Genomic DNA, 15,370 nt, shown 5'->3' with positions numbered 1-15,370 from the left:
CAGATGGCCCCGATTCACTCTCTAGGGCAGGCTTCCATGAGCAATGGTTGCCCTTGGTAAGCTCACCTAAGTGGGACGTTGTCATGTGTGAGCATTGAGGTGAATGTTGGCAGCATACCCGACTGGGAATATCACAGGCAAGCTCGATCATGCAGTCACCCAGTGCCCACTCAAATAGCGTTCCATTACAGATCACTGGTCAACTGCTGTCTTGGCTGACTGACTAACTAACTCGGGACCTTCCTCGTCTGTGTGACTCAGCCGACAGAGAGTTACATCTGGGAGTTACCAAGGGTGAAATTCAGCCGTGGTTCAGTGGGCAGCATTCTCACTTGGGAGTCAGAAGGTCGTGGCTTCAAGCCCCACTCCGCACACTTGAGCACATAAATATAGGCTGACACTCCCAGTGCGGAGGTGCTGTCTTTTGGATGCGACGTTAAACTGAGGCCCCTCCCACTCTCTCAGGTGGATGTAAAAGATCCCACGGCACTGTTTTGAAGAAGAGCAGGGGAGTTATCCCCGGTGTCCTGACCAATATTTATCCTTCAATCAACATAACAAAAACAGATTATCTGGTCATTATCACAGTGCTGTTTGTGGGAGCTTGCTGTGTGCAAATTGGCTGCTGGGTTTCCCACATTGGAACAGTGACTACACTTCAAAAGTACCTCATTGGCTGGTAGAGCACTTTGGGACGTCCAATGGTCGTGAAAGGTGTTATATAAATCCAAGTGTTTTTTTGGGGGAGGGGCAGTAGTGCAAAGCGGGAGTCAGTCAATCTGTCGCTTGTATTAACAGCCTGTCCTATTTTAATTTCCGTTGCCTTCGTTTTGTGCTACTTCATAGGCGGATTTCCCTCCCCATTGAGTTGGCCTGATTGGTCAGTGACAGTCAGACACTGTTGGCAAGAGGTGGACTTCTGTCCGTTTGACCTTATTCTGACCACGGACTTCCATTTAAAATTCAGTGATACAATAGGCTGACTTTCTGCTCATTAAAAAAAAAAAGAGTAGGCTGTGGGGTGCTGCAATTGATCTCAGTGCCTTGGCCTTGGGGGGGGGGGGGAAAGAGAAAACACAGAATACATTCTAGAAATAAAATACATGTGGCACTGCACCTCACCCCCTGCCGCGTGTCTGTTCACAGGTGTTGGTAGCAGTAGCTCCATTGGGGAAAAAGCATTGCAGTTGGCTCTGCTCATGGGATACATCTCACTCATCGATAACAGATCACGTTGACCAGGGATGCTGCTCCCGATAGCTCCTCTGGTGACTGAGTGCTATGGTGGTTCTTCCGTCCATGAGAAAATGCTGCACAACTAGTAATGGGAAGGCTGAGGGATGAGCTGATCGAGGGTACGGTAGCATAGTGCTTATGTCACTGGATTAGTAATCCACAGGCCTGGATTTATAATCCAGAGACGCGAGTTCAAATCCCACCACGGCAGGCTGGGGAATTTAAATTCAGCGAATTAAATAAATCTGGAATAAAAAGCAGTAATGGTGACCGGATTGTTGTAAAAACCCATCTGGTTCACTAATGTCCTTTAGGGAAGGAAATCTGCCGTCCTTACCCGGAGGCAGAGCCACACCAATGTGATCGACTCCCAACTACCCTCTGAAATACCCGAGCAAGCCATTTGGTTGCATAAGGCGGCTCACCACCACAGTCTCGAGGACAATTAGGGATGGGCAATAAATGCCGGCCTAGCGAATAAAAACACATTTAAAAAAAAAAAATGTCTGTCTCATATTACGGAAGGGTTTGATAGGGATGATGTTTCCACTTGTGGGGGAGTCCAAAACTGGGGACCATCACTAATAAATTCAATAGGGAACGTCTTTACTCAGAGAGTGGTTAAAATGTGGAACTTGCTACCACAAGGAGTAGTTGAGGCGAAGAGAAGAGATGCATTTAAGGGGTGGCTAGGTAAATACATGAGGAAGGACAGAAGGATATACTGATGGGTTGAGATGAAGTAGGGGGGGAGGAGCCTCTTGTGGAGCATAAACACCGGTGTAGATCAGTTAGGCCGAATGGCCTCTTTCTGTGCTGCATACACGATGCATAGAAATGTGGAAAATAGGTGCAGGAGTAGGCCATTCGGCCCTTCGAGCCTGTACCACCATTCAATATGATCATGGCTGATCATGCGCTTCAGTACCCCATTCCTGCTTTCTCTCCATACCCCTTGATCCCTTTAGCCGTAAGGGCCACATCTAACTCCCTTTTGAATATATCCAACGAACTGGCCTCAACAACTTTCTGTGGTAGAGAATTCCACAGGTTCACAATTCTCTGAGTGAAGAAGTTTCTCCTCATCTCGGTCCTAAATGGCTTACCCCTTATCCTTAGACTGTGACCCCTGGTTCTGGACTTCCCCAACATCGGGAACATTCTTCCCGCATCTAACCTGTCCAATCCCGTCAGAATTTTATATGTTTCTATGAGATCCCCTCTCATGCTCAGGAGTTTTGATGCATGTCAGGAGGTGATGTGTTTTGAGTGCTGGGTACCACAGCTACACTCCTGCCCATCCCCACTTGGGGAGTTCTCAGCACCGCTGTAGCAACAACTTCACTCTGGCGGAATGGGCAGGCAGTGGTGCAGCTGGTTATATCAGGAGGGGCCATGGAGGGGAGTGTCTCAGGTTGTCCACTCTCCTGTCAGAAGCAGCCCTGTGGTGGTGACCAACTACCCCAGGAAAAGAAAGCAAGTCTAAAAAAAAAATATAGAATGTTCTTTTCACAACAACATGCATTTATATAGCGCATGCAACACAAACATTCCAAGGCACTTCACAGGAGCGTTATCAAACAAAATTGACACGAGCCACATGAGCTATTGGGACAGGTGACCAAAAGCTTGGTCAAAGAGGCCTGTTTTAAGGAGTGTCTTAAAGGAGGATGATGGAGAGGCAGAGAGGTTTCGGGAGGGAGTTCCAGAGCTGTGGGGCCCAGGCAGCTGAAGGCACGGCTGCCAATGGTGGAGCGATGGAAATCGGGCTTGAGCAAGGTGCCAGAATTGGAGGAGCACAGAGATCTCGGAGGGTTTTGGGATGGAGGAAGTTATGACTGATCACTTAAGATTGATGTTATCCATTTCTGAATTACTGTTTACGGGCCTTACCTTTTCTTCCACAGTCACAGACTTGACAACATTTCCCAGCCTCAGCTCATGGTTTTTCACACATGGTTTTGAGCCTTTCTTGCTTTCACTCGGTTTATTTTTGACTTCCATGTCGTCCTGGAAACAGAAAATGTAAAAAAAACACTCAGGACAAAGTAGCATTTTCAGAATCCCACTCCCTCCCCTCCCCTCCCCGATGGCTTTCCCAGCTCTGTGGCGTTCAGAAGTTAACAGGACCAAGAGGAATGAATAAAGACAGAAAGTGCACGACTGTGAAGGCTGAAGGTTTAGCAGCAAGCTTGTTTAATATCGAAAAACCATCCCAAGGTGCTGCACATTGGGAAAACTGGAGACCGGGCCGAAGGAGATCAGGAGTGGTGTCCAAAGGTTTGGTCAGGGAAGTGGGTGTTACAGAGGAGAGGGAAGTGGAGAGGCGGAGGGCTTCAGGTAGAGAGCCCAGACAGTGACCTCTCAGCAGCTGAGTGCGTGCCGCTACATGGTAGGGCAACACGCACAGGAGGCTGGAGTCAGTGGATTGCGGAGTTTGATGGGGAGGGGAGCAGTGGAGTTGGAGGTGGTTACAGGAAGAGAGGGGGACAAGGCCATGGAGGGATTTCAATACGAGGATGAGAAATTTAAATTCGAGGCACTCTGGGGAACGGGATAGGGTACAAAAGCCAGTTTTTAGATGAGCTGGAGTTCGACGAGAGTGAAGGGCAGGAGGTTGGCAGGGAGACCATTGAAGTAGTCGAGTGCAGGTAGGCTTGGTAGGGGTGGAGGGTGGGTGGTGTTTCAGAGGTGGAAGTAAGTGATCTGTGTAATGAAGAGGATAATCGGCGAGCAATTTTCCCTGGATACTTTAGGCGCTGAGTCTTGAGCTGCAATGTCGGTTTAGCCTGCGTTTCGTGCAAGACACCATCTTGGTAAAGGAGTTGAAGCCTGGGCTAGGAACGGCTGCCCATTGGATCTTTAAGGGGCTGATTGCCAATTAAATTCCCTGCTGGCGCTCGTTAACGAGACTGCACGGCATTTCGGTGGATAGCACTTGACCTGATGCCTTCTCCCAACAGCAACCAGCTGAATAGTAGTAAAAAAGGTCGTTGAAGATTTTGAGCGCTATTTAAAGCCATGCTCAGCTTTCACTGTTCACTGAGCCGGAGGTTTGAAAAGAACTTCCAAGACACACCTGGAGACTTTCTGGGACTTTGTCCACACTTCAACACTCGATCAACATTCAATCTGGACATTCTAAGGACCTAAAACGAGTGAGTGCTGTGCTACTCTACCTTATAGGAGTCACCAGGAGAAAGGGGGTGCTTGGTCATCAGCATCTTGCTCGGGGACCCCCTCGGTCTGCAGGAGGAATGGGAGGAGGACACAAGGCCAGACAGAGCAGCACCAGCTGCTGCAGGAGAGAGGGACAGGAGGGCAAAGTGGCGATACTCCCCCCTGCAGGTACAGGACATCCTTCCTCCTCTGGACCCATCCCTCCACCAAGACCCCCAGTGCTGTGTCCGCGAACATGTGCACCCTCTCCCTCGATCCCTGAGATGGTGTGTGCCAGCCTTCAGTGGAAGTTGGAGCGTGGAACCCACATACACTACTCCTTCAGCGCTCGAGTGCTAAACCTGCAGGAGTCTTGTTAGTGCCTCCAGCCAAGTTCAAATGATAGTAATCAGCAATCAGGCCCAAAATTTCAGGCCAAAACCAGACTTTCAACAGCTGTGTCTAATTAGCATGGTACCCATTTAGCACCTGTTTTCACCCCTTCACCAAAATAACCCCCTCGATTTCTAAACTCGAGTCAGGATTGAACAGTCTGGTTCAATCGGAGGCAGTAGCCAGGGAAGGGGCAAGGAATCAGCGAGAAGTAAGCAGAGTTTGTGGGGAGGTGGGGGCTGAAGATAAATGCTCCGATCTTCTCAATGTTTAACTGGAATTGTTTAAGAGCCCGATCTACCCAGGGGTATACATGTATACTCCATCATGGTGACAATTGGTGGCTCATTAGCAGGACTTGTTTTTCCCACATCACACAAACAAGAATCCTTCAGGGAGTTACACCTTCTCTCATCTAACTCTGAATCCACACCTCGTGGTTTTAGGTACTGGTCTCTAAAGGCTTCATTAATCAGGGACAGCACATCCAGGCAGACAACCGCCATAAGTCACATAAGAATTATGTGCTGAATAGAAGATTGACCCTCAACCTGGCAAATAATTGAGAGCTCTGCAACATTAGCACAATAAATGCAAACTTGAATATTTTTTCCAAGTGCAATAAAAATGCCTCGGTAAGAGTGTACAAAGCACCATTTTATTTTCACCTTCAATGAATTTTCCGATCCTTTGCTGTACCCAACCTGCGCCAACTCTTGGATCACCATGCCCCTACTTTATCTCCCATTTGTTCCGATTCCCCGCACCCTCTAAACTCCCACACAGCCTCTCCGATCAGGTGGGCAGGGCATTGAAGGTCCAACAATCTTCCATGATATTCTCCAATGTACCCGCAGGGTTATAGAGAAAGCACTTGGAATAAGACGGTGTCGTGTCAGTATCGCTTTTTACGTTGGAAATAATTGACAATACATTGAGGAAAGCCTCAACAACTCTTGGGGTTCCATCGGAAGATAGGTCACATTCCATCGGGTTTGAACATACACCAACCCTTCTGGCTGTACAGTGGGTTTTACACCTTTCTGAACTCACGTTAAAGTAAAACAAATCATACCCAAATCCGTCCAGTCATTACCCATGTCATACATGGTGTAGAACTATCTCTATATTATAAGTACATTCTCTGACAGTGAGACTATGAGTACATTATCATTGAAAAGGGAACTAGACATGTGTTGGGCAAGGAAGAATATAAAAGGACACAGGCACGATGATCAAATGGTCTCCTTCTGTGCCGTATTATTCGATGACAAGGGGGAACAACAACTTGTATTTATATAGCACCTTTAACATAGTATCACATTCCAAGGCGCTTCTCACAGGAGTGTTATAAGACAAAAAAAAAAACTGACAGCCACATTAGGGCAGATGCCCAAAAGCTTGGTCACAGAGGTAAGTTTTATGGAGCGTCTTAAAGAGAGGTCGCGAGGTGGAGAAGTTTATGAAGGGAGTTAGAGTGCCTTATGGCCCAGGCAGCTGAAGGCACGGCCACCAATGGTTGAGCAATTATAATCAGGGATGCTCAAGAGGGCAGAATTTGAGCAGCAGGGAAAGTGGAGATGGGCCTGGTTGCAGAGCTTGCAATGGGCCGAATGGCCTCCTTCTGTGCTGTAATTTGAGATGCTATATTTTTTTTAATAAAAAGGATACAACATCGTGCGCATACACTTTCTGTTCTGACGGCTGTGGCTTTACTGGTAACAGGATTAATTCTGCACAAACTAATCATTTCAGTGTCCTGAGAGTATCGGGCATTGCTGCACGAGCATTTTCTGATGTACAAAGCAGAGCCAAAATGGGCAGAGCACATCAGCTGATCCCAGATGCTGCTGGGATTTAATTGCCACACAAAGACGCACAGCAGAGGGATCATTAACCCTTTAGATGCCAGCACTGCCTCGCTCCGCTAGCTTCGCATGCTCGTTGCTGTGAGGAAAGCTGAAATAGGTGTGTAAAACTGTAACTGGATTGTCCGGGGGTACATGTTGCAGCGGCCCAGATGATGATTCCACTCCACTTTCTGCACCCCCACAATACTCCTTTTTAAAAATTCATTCACGGGATGTATTTATTTATTGCCCATCCCCAATTGCTCTCGAGAGGGTGGTGGTGAGCCACCTTCTTCAACCGCTGCAATCCGTGTGATGTGTCGTAGCGGTTTGATACAACTGAGTGGGTCTGGAGTCACGTGGAGGCCAAACCGGGCAAGGATGGCAGATTTCCTTCCCTAACAGGACATTAGTGAACCAGATGGGTTTTTACAGACAATCCAATAGTTTCATGCTCACCATTACTGATACTAGCTTTTTATTCCAGATTTATCTAATTAAATGAATTTAAATTCCCCAGCTGCCTTGGTGGGATTCGAACTCGTGTCTCCGGATCAGTCGACCAGGCCTCTGGATTACTGGTCCAACATAAGAAACAGGAGGAGTAGGCCATACGGCCCCTTGAGCCTGCTCCACCATTTAATATGATCATGGCTGATCCGATCATGGACTCAGCTCCACTTCCCCGCCCACTCCCCATAAACCTTTATTCCCTGATTGGTTAAGAAACTGTCTATCTCCGTCTTAAATATATTCAATGACCCAGCTTCCACATCTCTCTGAGGCAACGAATTCCACAGATTTACAACCTCAGAAGAAATTCCTCATCTCAGTTTAAAATGAGCAGCCCCTTATTCTAAGATCATGCCCCCTAGTTCTAGTCTCCCCCATCAGTAGAAACATTCTCTCCGCTTGTCAAGCCCCCTCATAATCTTATGCATTTTGTGAGGATCACCTCTCATTCTTCTGAATTCCAATGAGTAGAGGCCCAACCTACTCGACCTTTCCTCATAAGTCAAACCCTTCATCTCCAGAATCAACCGAGTGAACCTTCTCTGAACTGTCTCCATAGCAAGTATATCCTTTCTAAAATAATGGAAACCAAAACTGCACGCAGTATTCCAGGTGTGGCCTCACCAATCCCCTGTACAACTGTAGCAAGACTTCCATGTTTTTTTACTCCATCCCCTTTGCAATAAAGGCCAAGATTCCATTATGCTACCATTCCCTTAGCATGGTTAGTTAGTGAGCCACACTGATCTGAAAACTCCAGTCTTGGTCCCTGGCTGGTGCTGAGTTAATGGATCTCATCTGGCGGGGGGGGGGGGGGGGGGGAGGAGAGCGGGATTGATGTTTGAGGAGCATCAGGTGCTTGAGAGGAAAAACTAGATGGCTATCTAGTGAGCCTTGCTGGATAAGGCCCAGATGTTGACACTGGATTGGGTACGAATGTGATGCCCCCCCCCCCGTATGTTTGAATAGACCGACGTCACAAGACTCACATGAAGAATGGCCGATTGGGGTGGTCTCTGGGAACCAATGGAACTGCACCCCAGCAAGGAGTCAGCACCCAGAGGAAAGAGAGGGAGAATAAAGATGGCTTTCTTCTCCCTGTTGTGTAAGGGCAGCCGAACCAGTGTTCTCTGTATTGGTGGAATCAGCCTGGTTTCCCACCAGGACAGCCACCATGGACCAGATTTGGAAATTAAATTCAGGCAGGGCGCCCTTCAGAGGGTTGGGGAAAAGGCAGATCAGCCCTGGTCTGGCAGCTTCAATCTGCCTATCTGTACAAAACCGCACTCTAAATTAGACACAATGCTCAGTTATTTGTAATGTTCAGGCAGTCAACGCGGCAAAATAGTTAAAATTAATTACGTCATTATACAAATGATATCAGTGAAGTCACCAAATAGAGGTCTTTAAAATGATGAAGGGATTTGATAGGCTACCACATGGAGTGGTTGAGGTGAATGGTATAGATACATTTAAGGGGAAGCAGCACTGACCACACTCGACCAGCTTCGTTGGCTGGGCTACATTGTCCACACGCCTGACACAAGACTCCCAAAGCAAGCGCTCTACTCGGAACTTCTACACGGCAAGCGAGCCCCAGGTGGGCAGAGGAAACGTTTCAAGGACACCCTCAAAGCCTCCTTGATAAAGTGCAACGTCCCCACCAACACCTGGGAGTCCCTGGCCAAAGACCGCCCTAAGTGGAGGAAGAGCATCCGGGAGGGTGCTGAGCATCTCGAGTCTCGTCGCCGAGAGCATGCAGAAAGCAAGCGCAGGCAGCGGAAGGAGTGTGCGGCAAACCAGTCCCACCCACCCTTTCCTTCAATATAGAAACATAGAAAATAGGTGCAGGAGTAGGCCATTCAGCCCTTTGAGCCTGCACCACCATTCGATAAGATCATGGCTGATCATTCACCTCAGTACCCCTTAGATCCCTTTAGCCGTAAGGGCCATATCTAATTCCCTCTTGAATATATCCAATGAACTGGCCTCAACAACTCTCTGCGGTAGGGAATTCCACAGATTAACAACTCTGAGTGAAGAAGTTCCTACTCATCTCAGTCCTAAATGGCTTACCTCTTATCCTTAGACTATGTCCCCTGGTTCTAGACTTTCCCAACATCAGGAACATTCTTCCTGCATCTAACCTGTTCAGTCCCGTCAGAATTTTATATGTTTCTTTGAGATCCCCTCTCATCCTTCTAAACTCCAGTGAATACAGGCCCAGTCGATCCAGTCTCTCCTCATATGTCAGTCCTGCCATCCCGGGAATCAGTCTGGTGAACCTTCGCTGCACTCCCTCAATAGCAAGAATGTCCTTCCTCAGATTAGGAGACCAAAACTGAACACAATATTCTAGGTCCTGTACAACTGCAGTAAGACCTCCCTGCTCCTATACTCAAATCCTCTAGCTATGAAGGCCAACATACCATTTGCCTTCTTCACCGCCTGCTGTACCTGCATGCCAACTTTCAATGACTGATGTACCATGACACCCAGGTCTTGCTACACCTCCCCTTTTCCTAATCTGCCGCCATTCAGATAATATTCTGCCTTCGTGTTTTTACCACCAAAGTGGATAACCTCACATTTATCCACATTATACTGCATCTGCCATGCGTTTGTCCACTCACCGAACCTATCCAAGTCACCCTGCAGCCTCTTAGCAGCGTCCTCCTCACAGCTCACACTGCCACTCAGTTTAGTGTCATCTGCAAACTTGGAGATATTACACTCAATTCGTAAATAGCTGAGGTCCCAGCACCGAGCCCTGCGGCACTCCACTAGTCACTGCCTGCCATTCTGAAAAGGATCCGTTTATCCCGACTCTCTGCTTCCTGTCTGCCAATCAATTCTCTATCCACGTCAGTATATTACCCCCAATACCATGTGCTTTAATTTTGCACACCAATCTCTTGTGTGGGACCTTGTCAAAAACCTTTTGAAAGTCCAAATACACCACATCCACTGGTTCTCCCTTGTCCACTCTATTACATTCCCAAAAAATTCTAGAAGATTTGTCAAGCATGATTTCCCTTTCATAAATCCATGCTGACTTGGACTGATCCTGTCACTGCTTTCCAAACTACTCTCTGTCCCACCTGTGACAGAGACTGTAATTCCCGTATTGGTCTGTTCAGTCACCAGAGAACTCACTTTTGGAGTGGAAGCAAGTCTTCCTCAATTTTGAGGGACTGTCTATGATGATGAGATAGGTACATGAGGGAGAAGGGAATGGAAGGATATGTTGATAGGGTTAGTCGGGTGAGATGAAGTCGGCTCAAGTGGAGCATAAATACCAACACAGACCAGTTGGGCCGAATAGCCTGCTTCTGTGCTGTAAATTGTATGAATTCTAGGTAAAGATAATCTGTATTATGGGATGTCCTCGCTCTGTCTGGAATTCATACCCGCTTGCTGGCAGCAGCACTCCAAGCATCTTTTACCTTCTTGCCCGTGTTGCGTGCGTTTTGCAAGGCTTCCGTACGCCTCATCTTTTCCAGCTCAATCTCCCGGGCGATAAGCTGCTTGGCCTGGTAGGTCATCGGCCTCCGGGCGGGAAGGTCAGGAAACCGGCAAACGTCTTCCAGGTTGCTGTGGCCGGGGAAAACAAAGAGAGAGGCAGATCAAGTTACCGCCACTGTCAGTACAGGCAGTGCAAACCACATGGTGAATGAGGCACTTCAAGTTATTCATCTGGTCACAAATACATTATGTGCACCATGTTATCATGGCACCATTATTTATCTTGTGCATCCCCGATTTCCTTCATTCCACCATGGGTGGCTGTGCCTTCTGTTGCCTAGGCCCCAAGCTCTGGAACTCCCTACCTAAACCTCTCCGCCTCACTACCTCTCTTTCCTCCTTTAGGAGGCTCCTTAAAAACTACCTCTTTGACCAAGCTTTTAGTCACCTGCCCTAATATCTCCTTGTGTGGCTCGGTGTCAAATATTCCTCGGTGAAGCGCCTTGAGACGTAAATACAATTAGTTGTTGTTACAGCCAAGTGGCAATTATATCGTCTGCTCTGCTAGCCTTTTAGTCTCTGTCTTTTCATAGCCTGTCTCTGGTCTGTGAGCACTTCCTCTCAAACTATGGAGACAAGCTTCATCACAGGAGCACTAAACAGATGATCTGGTCAGTATCACATTGCTGTTTGTGGGAGCTTTCTGTGCACAAATTGACTGCTGCATTTCCTATATTACAACAGTGACTACACTCCAAAAGTACTTCATTGGCTGCAAAGTGCTTTGGGGCTGTGAAAGACGCTATATAAATGCAAGTCTTTCTCCGTTTTCGTGAAAACCATCTAAAATCTAAAAGGGACTATATTTTTAATAGCGGACTCTATTAATATGGGTACAGCAGCATCTCCAAAGCAGTCATGTAATTTTCCTCATCAGATAGAGAGGCAAAACGAGAAAAATACTGAGATTTCACAGCGATATACAGCGAGATCACAATCTAGTGCAAGAGATTCAGTCGGCCCATTTCCTTAATTGTGGTCTACAACGTTCAAAAAGCTAAGTTTATATTTTCCTTCCCTCGCCCAGGGGCACAGAGACAAATTGTGGCCCCCTTGAGTATAGAAGATTATGGGGTGATCTCATGGAGGTGTTTAAAATGACTAAAGGATTTGATTGGGTAGATAGAGAGAAACTATTCCCTCTGGTGGGAGAGTCCAGAACAAGTCGGCAATTCGAGCCAGGCCACTTGGGAGTGATGTCAGGAAGCACTTCACCCAAAGGACAGTGGAAATCTGGAACTCACTCCCCCAAAATAGCTGTTGAGGCTGGTGGGGGGCGGTGCGGTCAACAGAATATTGCAAAACTGAGATTGATTGATTTTTTTTTTTTAGGCAAGGGTAATAAGGATCACAGCTGGTAGATGGCGTTAAGGTACAGATTAGCTATGATCCAATTGAATTCCGGAACAGGCTCGAGGGGCCTGTTCCTACTGCCCCAATTACTAGCGCGGCTGAGAAATGAAGCAGAGATTTCTGGTCCTGATCACCACCAAATAGAGTTCTCCATCAAAGCTCACACAAACCTCTCACTGTCTGACAGCACCCGCACATGGCTTTCTTGCTAATGTAAAATGCATTTAAAAATGTACGCACATCTCTAGCAGGCTTTTTGTATGGCATCCAAAGACACCATTATGGAGACAGCTGATTGCATTTGCCTTGCCCAGTGTGCTGAGTGTGGTTAATCAATACGCCTCGATTTCAAAATTCTCATTCTTGTTTTCAAATCACTCCATGGCCTCATCTCTCTAATCTCCTCCAGCCTCACAAACTGCCCCTTTAATTCTGCCCTCTTGAGCATCCTGATTAAAATAATTGCTCAACCATTGATGGCCGTGTCTTCTGTTGCCGAGGCCCCATGCTCTGGAATTCCCTGTCTAAACCGCTCTACCTCTTTCCTCCTTGACACTGCTCCTTAAAACCTACCTCTGACCAAGCTTTTGGTCATCTGCCCTAATTTCTCTCTGTGGCTCGGTGTCAAATTTCTTGTCTTATAACACTCCCGTGAAGCACCTTGGGATGTTTCACTATGTTAAAGGAGCTATAAAAATAGTTGTTAATTTCACAAATAGCCTTTCACATCATAGAATGGGAGTTTTTAAAAAAAAAATGTTTATAAAGTGCACTTTATAAAAGAGAAACTGTTTCAACTGGAAGGGAGGCCAATAACCAGAGGACTCAAGATTTAAGATAATGGTCAAAAAAGGAGGGGCGATAGAATTTTTAAAAAAAACACAGCGAGTTATGATGATCTGGAACACGCTGCCTGAAAGGGCGGTGGAAGCAGATTCAATAGTAACTTTCAAAAGGGAACTGGATAAATACTTGAAAAGGGAACATTTGCAGGGCTATGGGGATAAGAGCGGGGGAGTGGGACTAATTGGAGAGCACAATAAAAGAGACACAATGGGCCTTTATATGCTGTATGACTCCATTGAGTGAGGTGTTGGAGGACAACTGATAGCACCATAACGTCAAGGTCTTCAGGAGAGAAAACTGAAGGGGGAGGAGGTTCAATTTCCAAAAAAATTGAAGATTTAAATGGGATTACCACCAGTCATCTCTGGCCTTGCTGATCTCCGGAGCCTCCTAATGCACTTAATTCAAAATCCTTGTCCCTATTCACAAATCCTTTTAAGGCCTTGCCCTACTCTACCTCTGTAACCTCCTCCAACCCTATAGCCCAGAATCCTCCATTCTCAACACTCGTGCATTTCCCCTTCCAGACATTCCACACTCAAGTGGCGGAGTTTTGAGCTGTCTCGATCCTATCCTCTAGGACTCTCTCCTTAAGCCTCTTCATGTTGCTACTTCTCTTCCCACCTTTAGAAGCCGTGTGATTTCGACGGAGCACGTGATCAATGCTCCTAATCTTTCCACCAATGCTCAGCCCATTCTCTCCTACTTAAAACCTCAAACTCGATGCCAACCTGCCTCGAACCTGCCCGTTTTAACAGAGGCGAGATGGGGGAGGCGGATTGGCCATTTAAATTATGGGCCAGAAATTGGGGTCGGAGACTTCCCCGCGGGCGGATGCCTCTGATCGAATTTTTATTTATTTTATTTATTTATTTTTTTTAAACAGAAGTACCTAGTGGTAGCCCTGGAACGACAAACACTTTGACTCCGAGGCCTAGATACGCAGCCCAGTGCAGAGGCTCACGCAGCCCAGGAGCGTAAGGGCATCCTGGGATCACGTGGGCCTGGACCACCAACAAAGATGGAGTAGTCGCATTGATAGTAATGGTGAGCTCCATTAGTCATCGGAGCTCCGTACAATCAATGAGAGTACCCCAAAAACGCAAACACAATATATAAATTTTAAAAATCAACTCCCATATTTTATTAATTTATTACTTTGAAGGCTCTATATAAACACACTTGCTGTTAATGCAGGCCTGCCTTCTGCAAATGGTGCATTACTGGAAAAATAGACCAGAGTTGGACTGGTGTCAGGAACCCACGAGCACTAGAGCCAGCAGGAAGCATCAAATGAGAATCCATAATGTACATGCACAGCAGTGCGTGGCCAGTACGAAGTTATCATGTCTGACCAGCACTCGAGCAAAAGGATAACCATCACTGTCTTCATTGAACACAAGAAATGTTAGGACTGAGCCCATTGAAGCATGAAGGGCTTCTTCACTCGAGGCAGTTCTGCCGTCCGTGTTTCAGACGGGCCCGAGCTCGCGATGTCCCAACAAGTGCTTTCACTTGTCCAGAAATCTAGGTAAATCCATGGAGCACCCAGGGGACAATCAGAGAAATTCTCTTCTGTTTATTTCCCACTCCAGAGACTGGGGCACATAAATCTAGGCTGACACTCCTGTGCAGTGCTGAGGGAGTGCCACACTGTCGGAGGTGCTGTCTTTCGAATGAGACATTAAGCTGAGGCAACATCTGCTCTTTCAAATGGACATAAAATATCCCATGGTACTACTTCAAAGAGGGAAGTTATCTCCGGTGTCCTGGCCAATATTTATCCCTCAATCAAATTTGGGATGAGACGTTAAACAGAGGCCCCGTCTGCTCTCTCAGGAGGAAGTAAAAGATCCCATGGCATTATTTCGAAGAAGAGCAGGAGAGTCCTCCCTGGTGTCCTTATCCATATTTATCCCTCAACCAACATCACAAAAACAGCTTATCTGGTCATTATCACATTGCTGTTTGTGGGAGCTTGCTGTGCGCAAATTGGCTGCCGCGTTTCCTATATTACAAGAGTGACTACACTTCATTGGCTCGAAAGCGCTTTGGGACATCCGGTGGCTGTGATAGGCACTATATAAGTTTAAGTCTTATTTATTTCAGCTACTGGTCTGAAAATGTTTTCTATTGTCACCAGAATTTCACATTTAGGGCCACTAGGTAATGACGAGGCAAATGCAGTCAGCCGTCTCTATAATGGTATCAAATGCCTGCTATGCTCACGGAAGTTCCAGTGGGACAACTTGTTTGCACATGTATTGGTGAACCAACTGTGGGTAATTATTACCTTGTTTTGCACAGTTTCTGCAGACTGTACTACACGTAACACCCGGAATCAAAATTGCAGGTCTAATGTGGACTAATAGCAGGCAGGCACAGCGCACTTCCAGACTTCTGCTGGTACGCTCTATATCTGTCCACCAGGGGGTGTGCAAGATCACCGACCTTGGATAACCTCGTCCTCCTTATGACCAAAGCCCTTAGAGCTT

The 15,370-nt window shown here is 46.9% G+C and overlaps 1 protein-coding gene across 3 annotated transcripts in view; it reads right to left on the bottom strand.

Annotated features, from left to right (window-relative positions):
• Positions 1-15,370, bottom strand: part of chtf18 (CTF18, chromosome transmission fidelity factor 18 homolog (S. cerevisiae)) — a 140,067-nt gene that overhangs the window by 15,260 nt on the left and 109,437 nt on the right. For all 3 annotated transcript variants that reach the window (XM_070901253.1, XM_070901254.1, XM_070901255.1), the window contains exons 19-20: positions 10,598-10,745; positions 3,130-3,246 (exon numbers count right to left, since the gene is read on the bottom strand). In XM_070901253.1, the coding sequence (XP_070757354.1) occupies positions 3,130-3,246; positions 10,598-10,745 (265 nt within the window). The remainder of the gene's footprint in view (positions 1-3,129; positions 3,247-10,597; positions 10,746-15,370) is intronic.

This window comes from Pristiophorus japonicus, chromosome 15 (assembly GCF_044704955.1).
Source record: "Pristiophorus japonicus isolate sPriJap1 chromosome 15, sPriJap1.hap1, whole genome shotgun sequence".
Classification (NCBI taxonomy): Eukaryota; Metazoa; Chordata; class Chondrichthyes; family Pristiophoridae; genus Pristiophorus; species Pristiophorus japonicus.
Note: the sequence above shows the minus strand (reverse complement) of the source record. Positions and strands in the feature narration are given on the sequence as shown.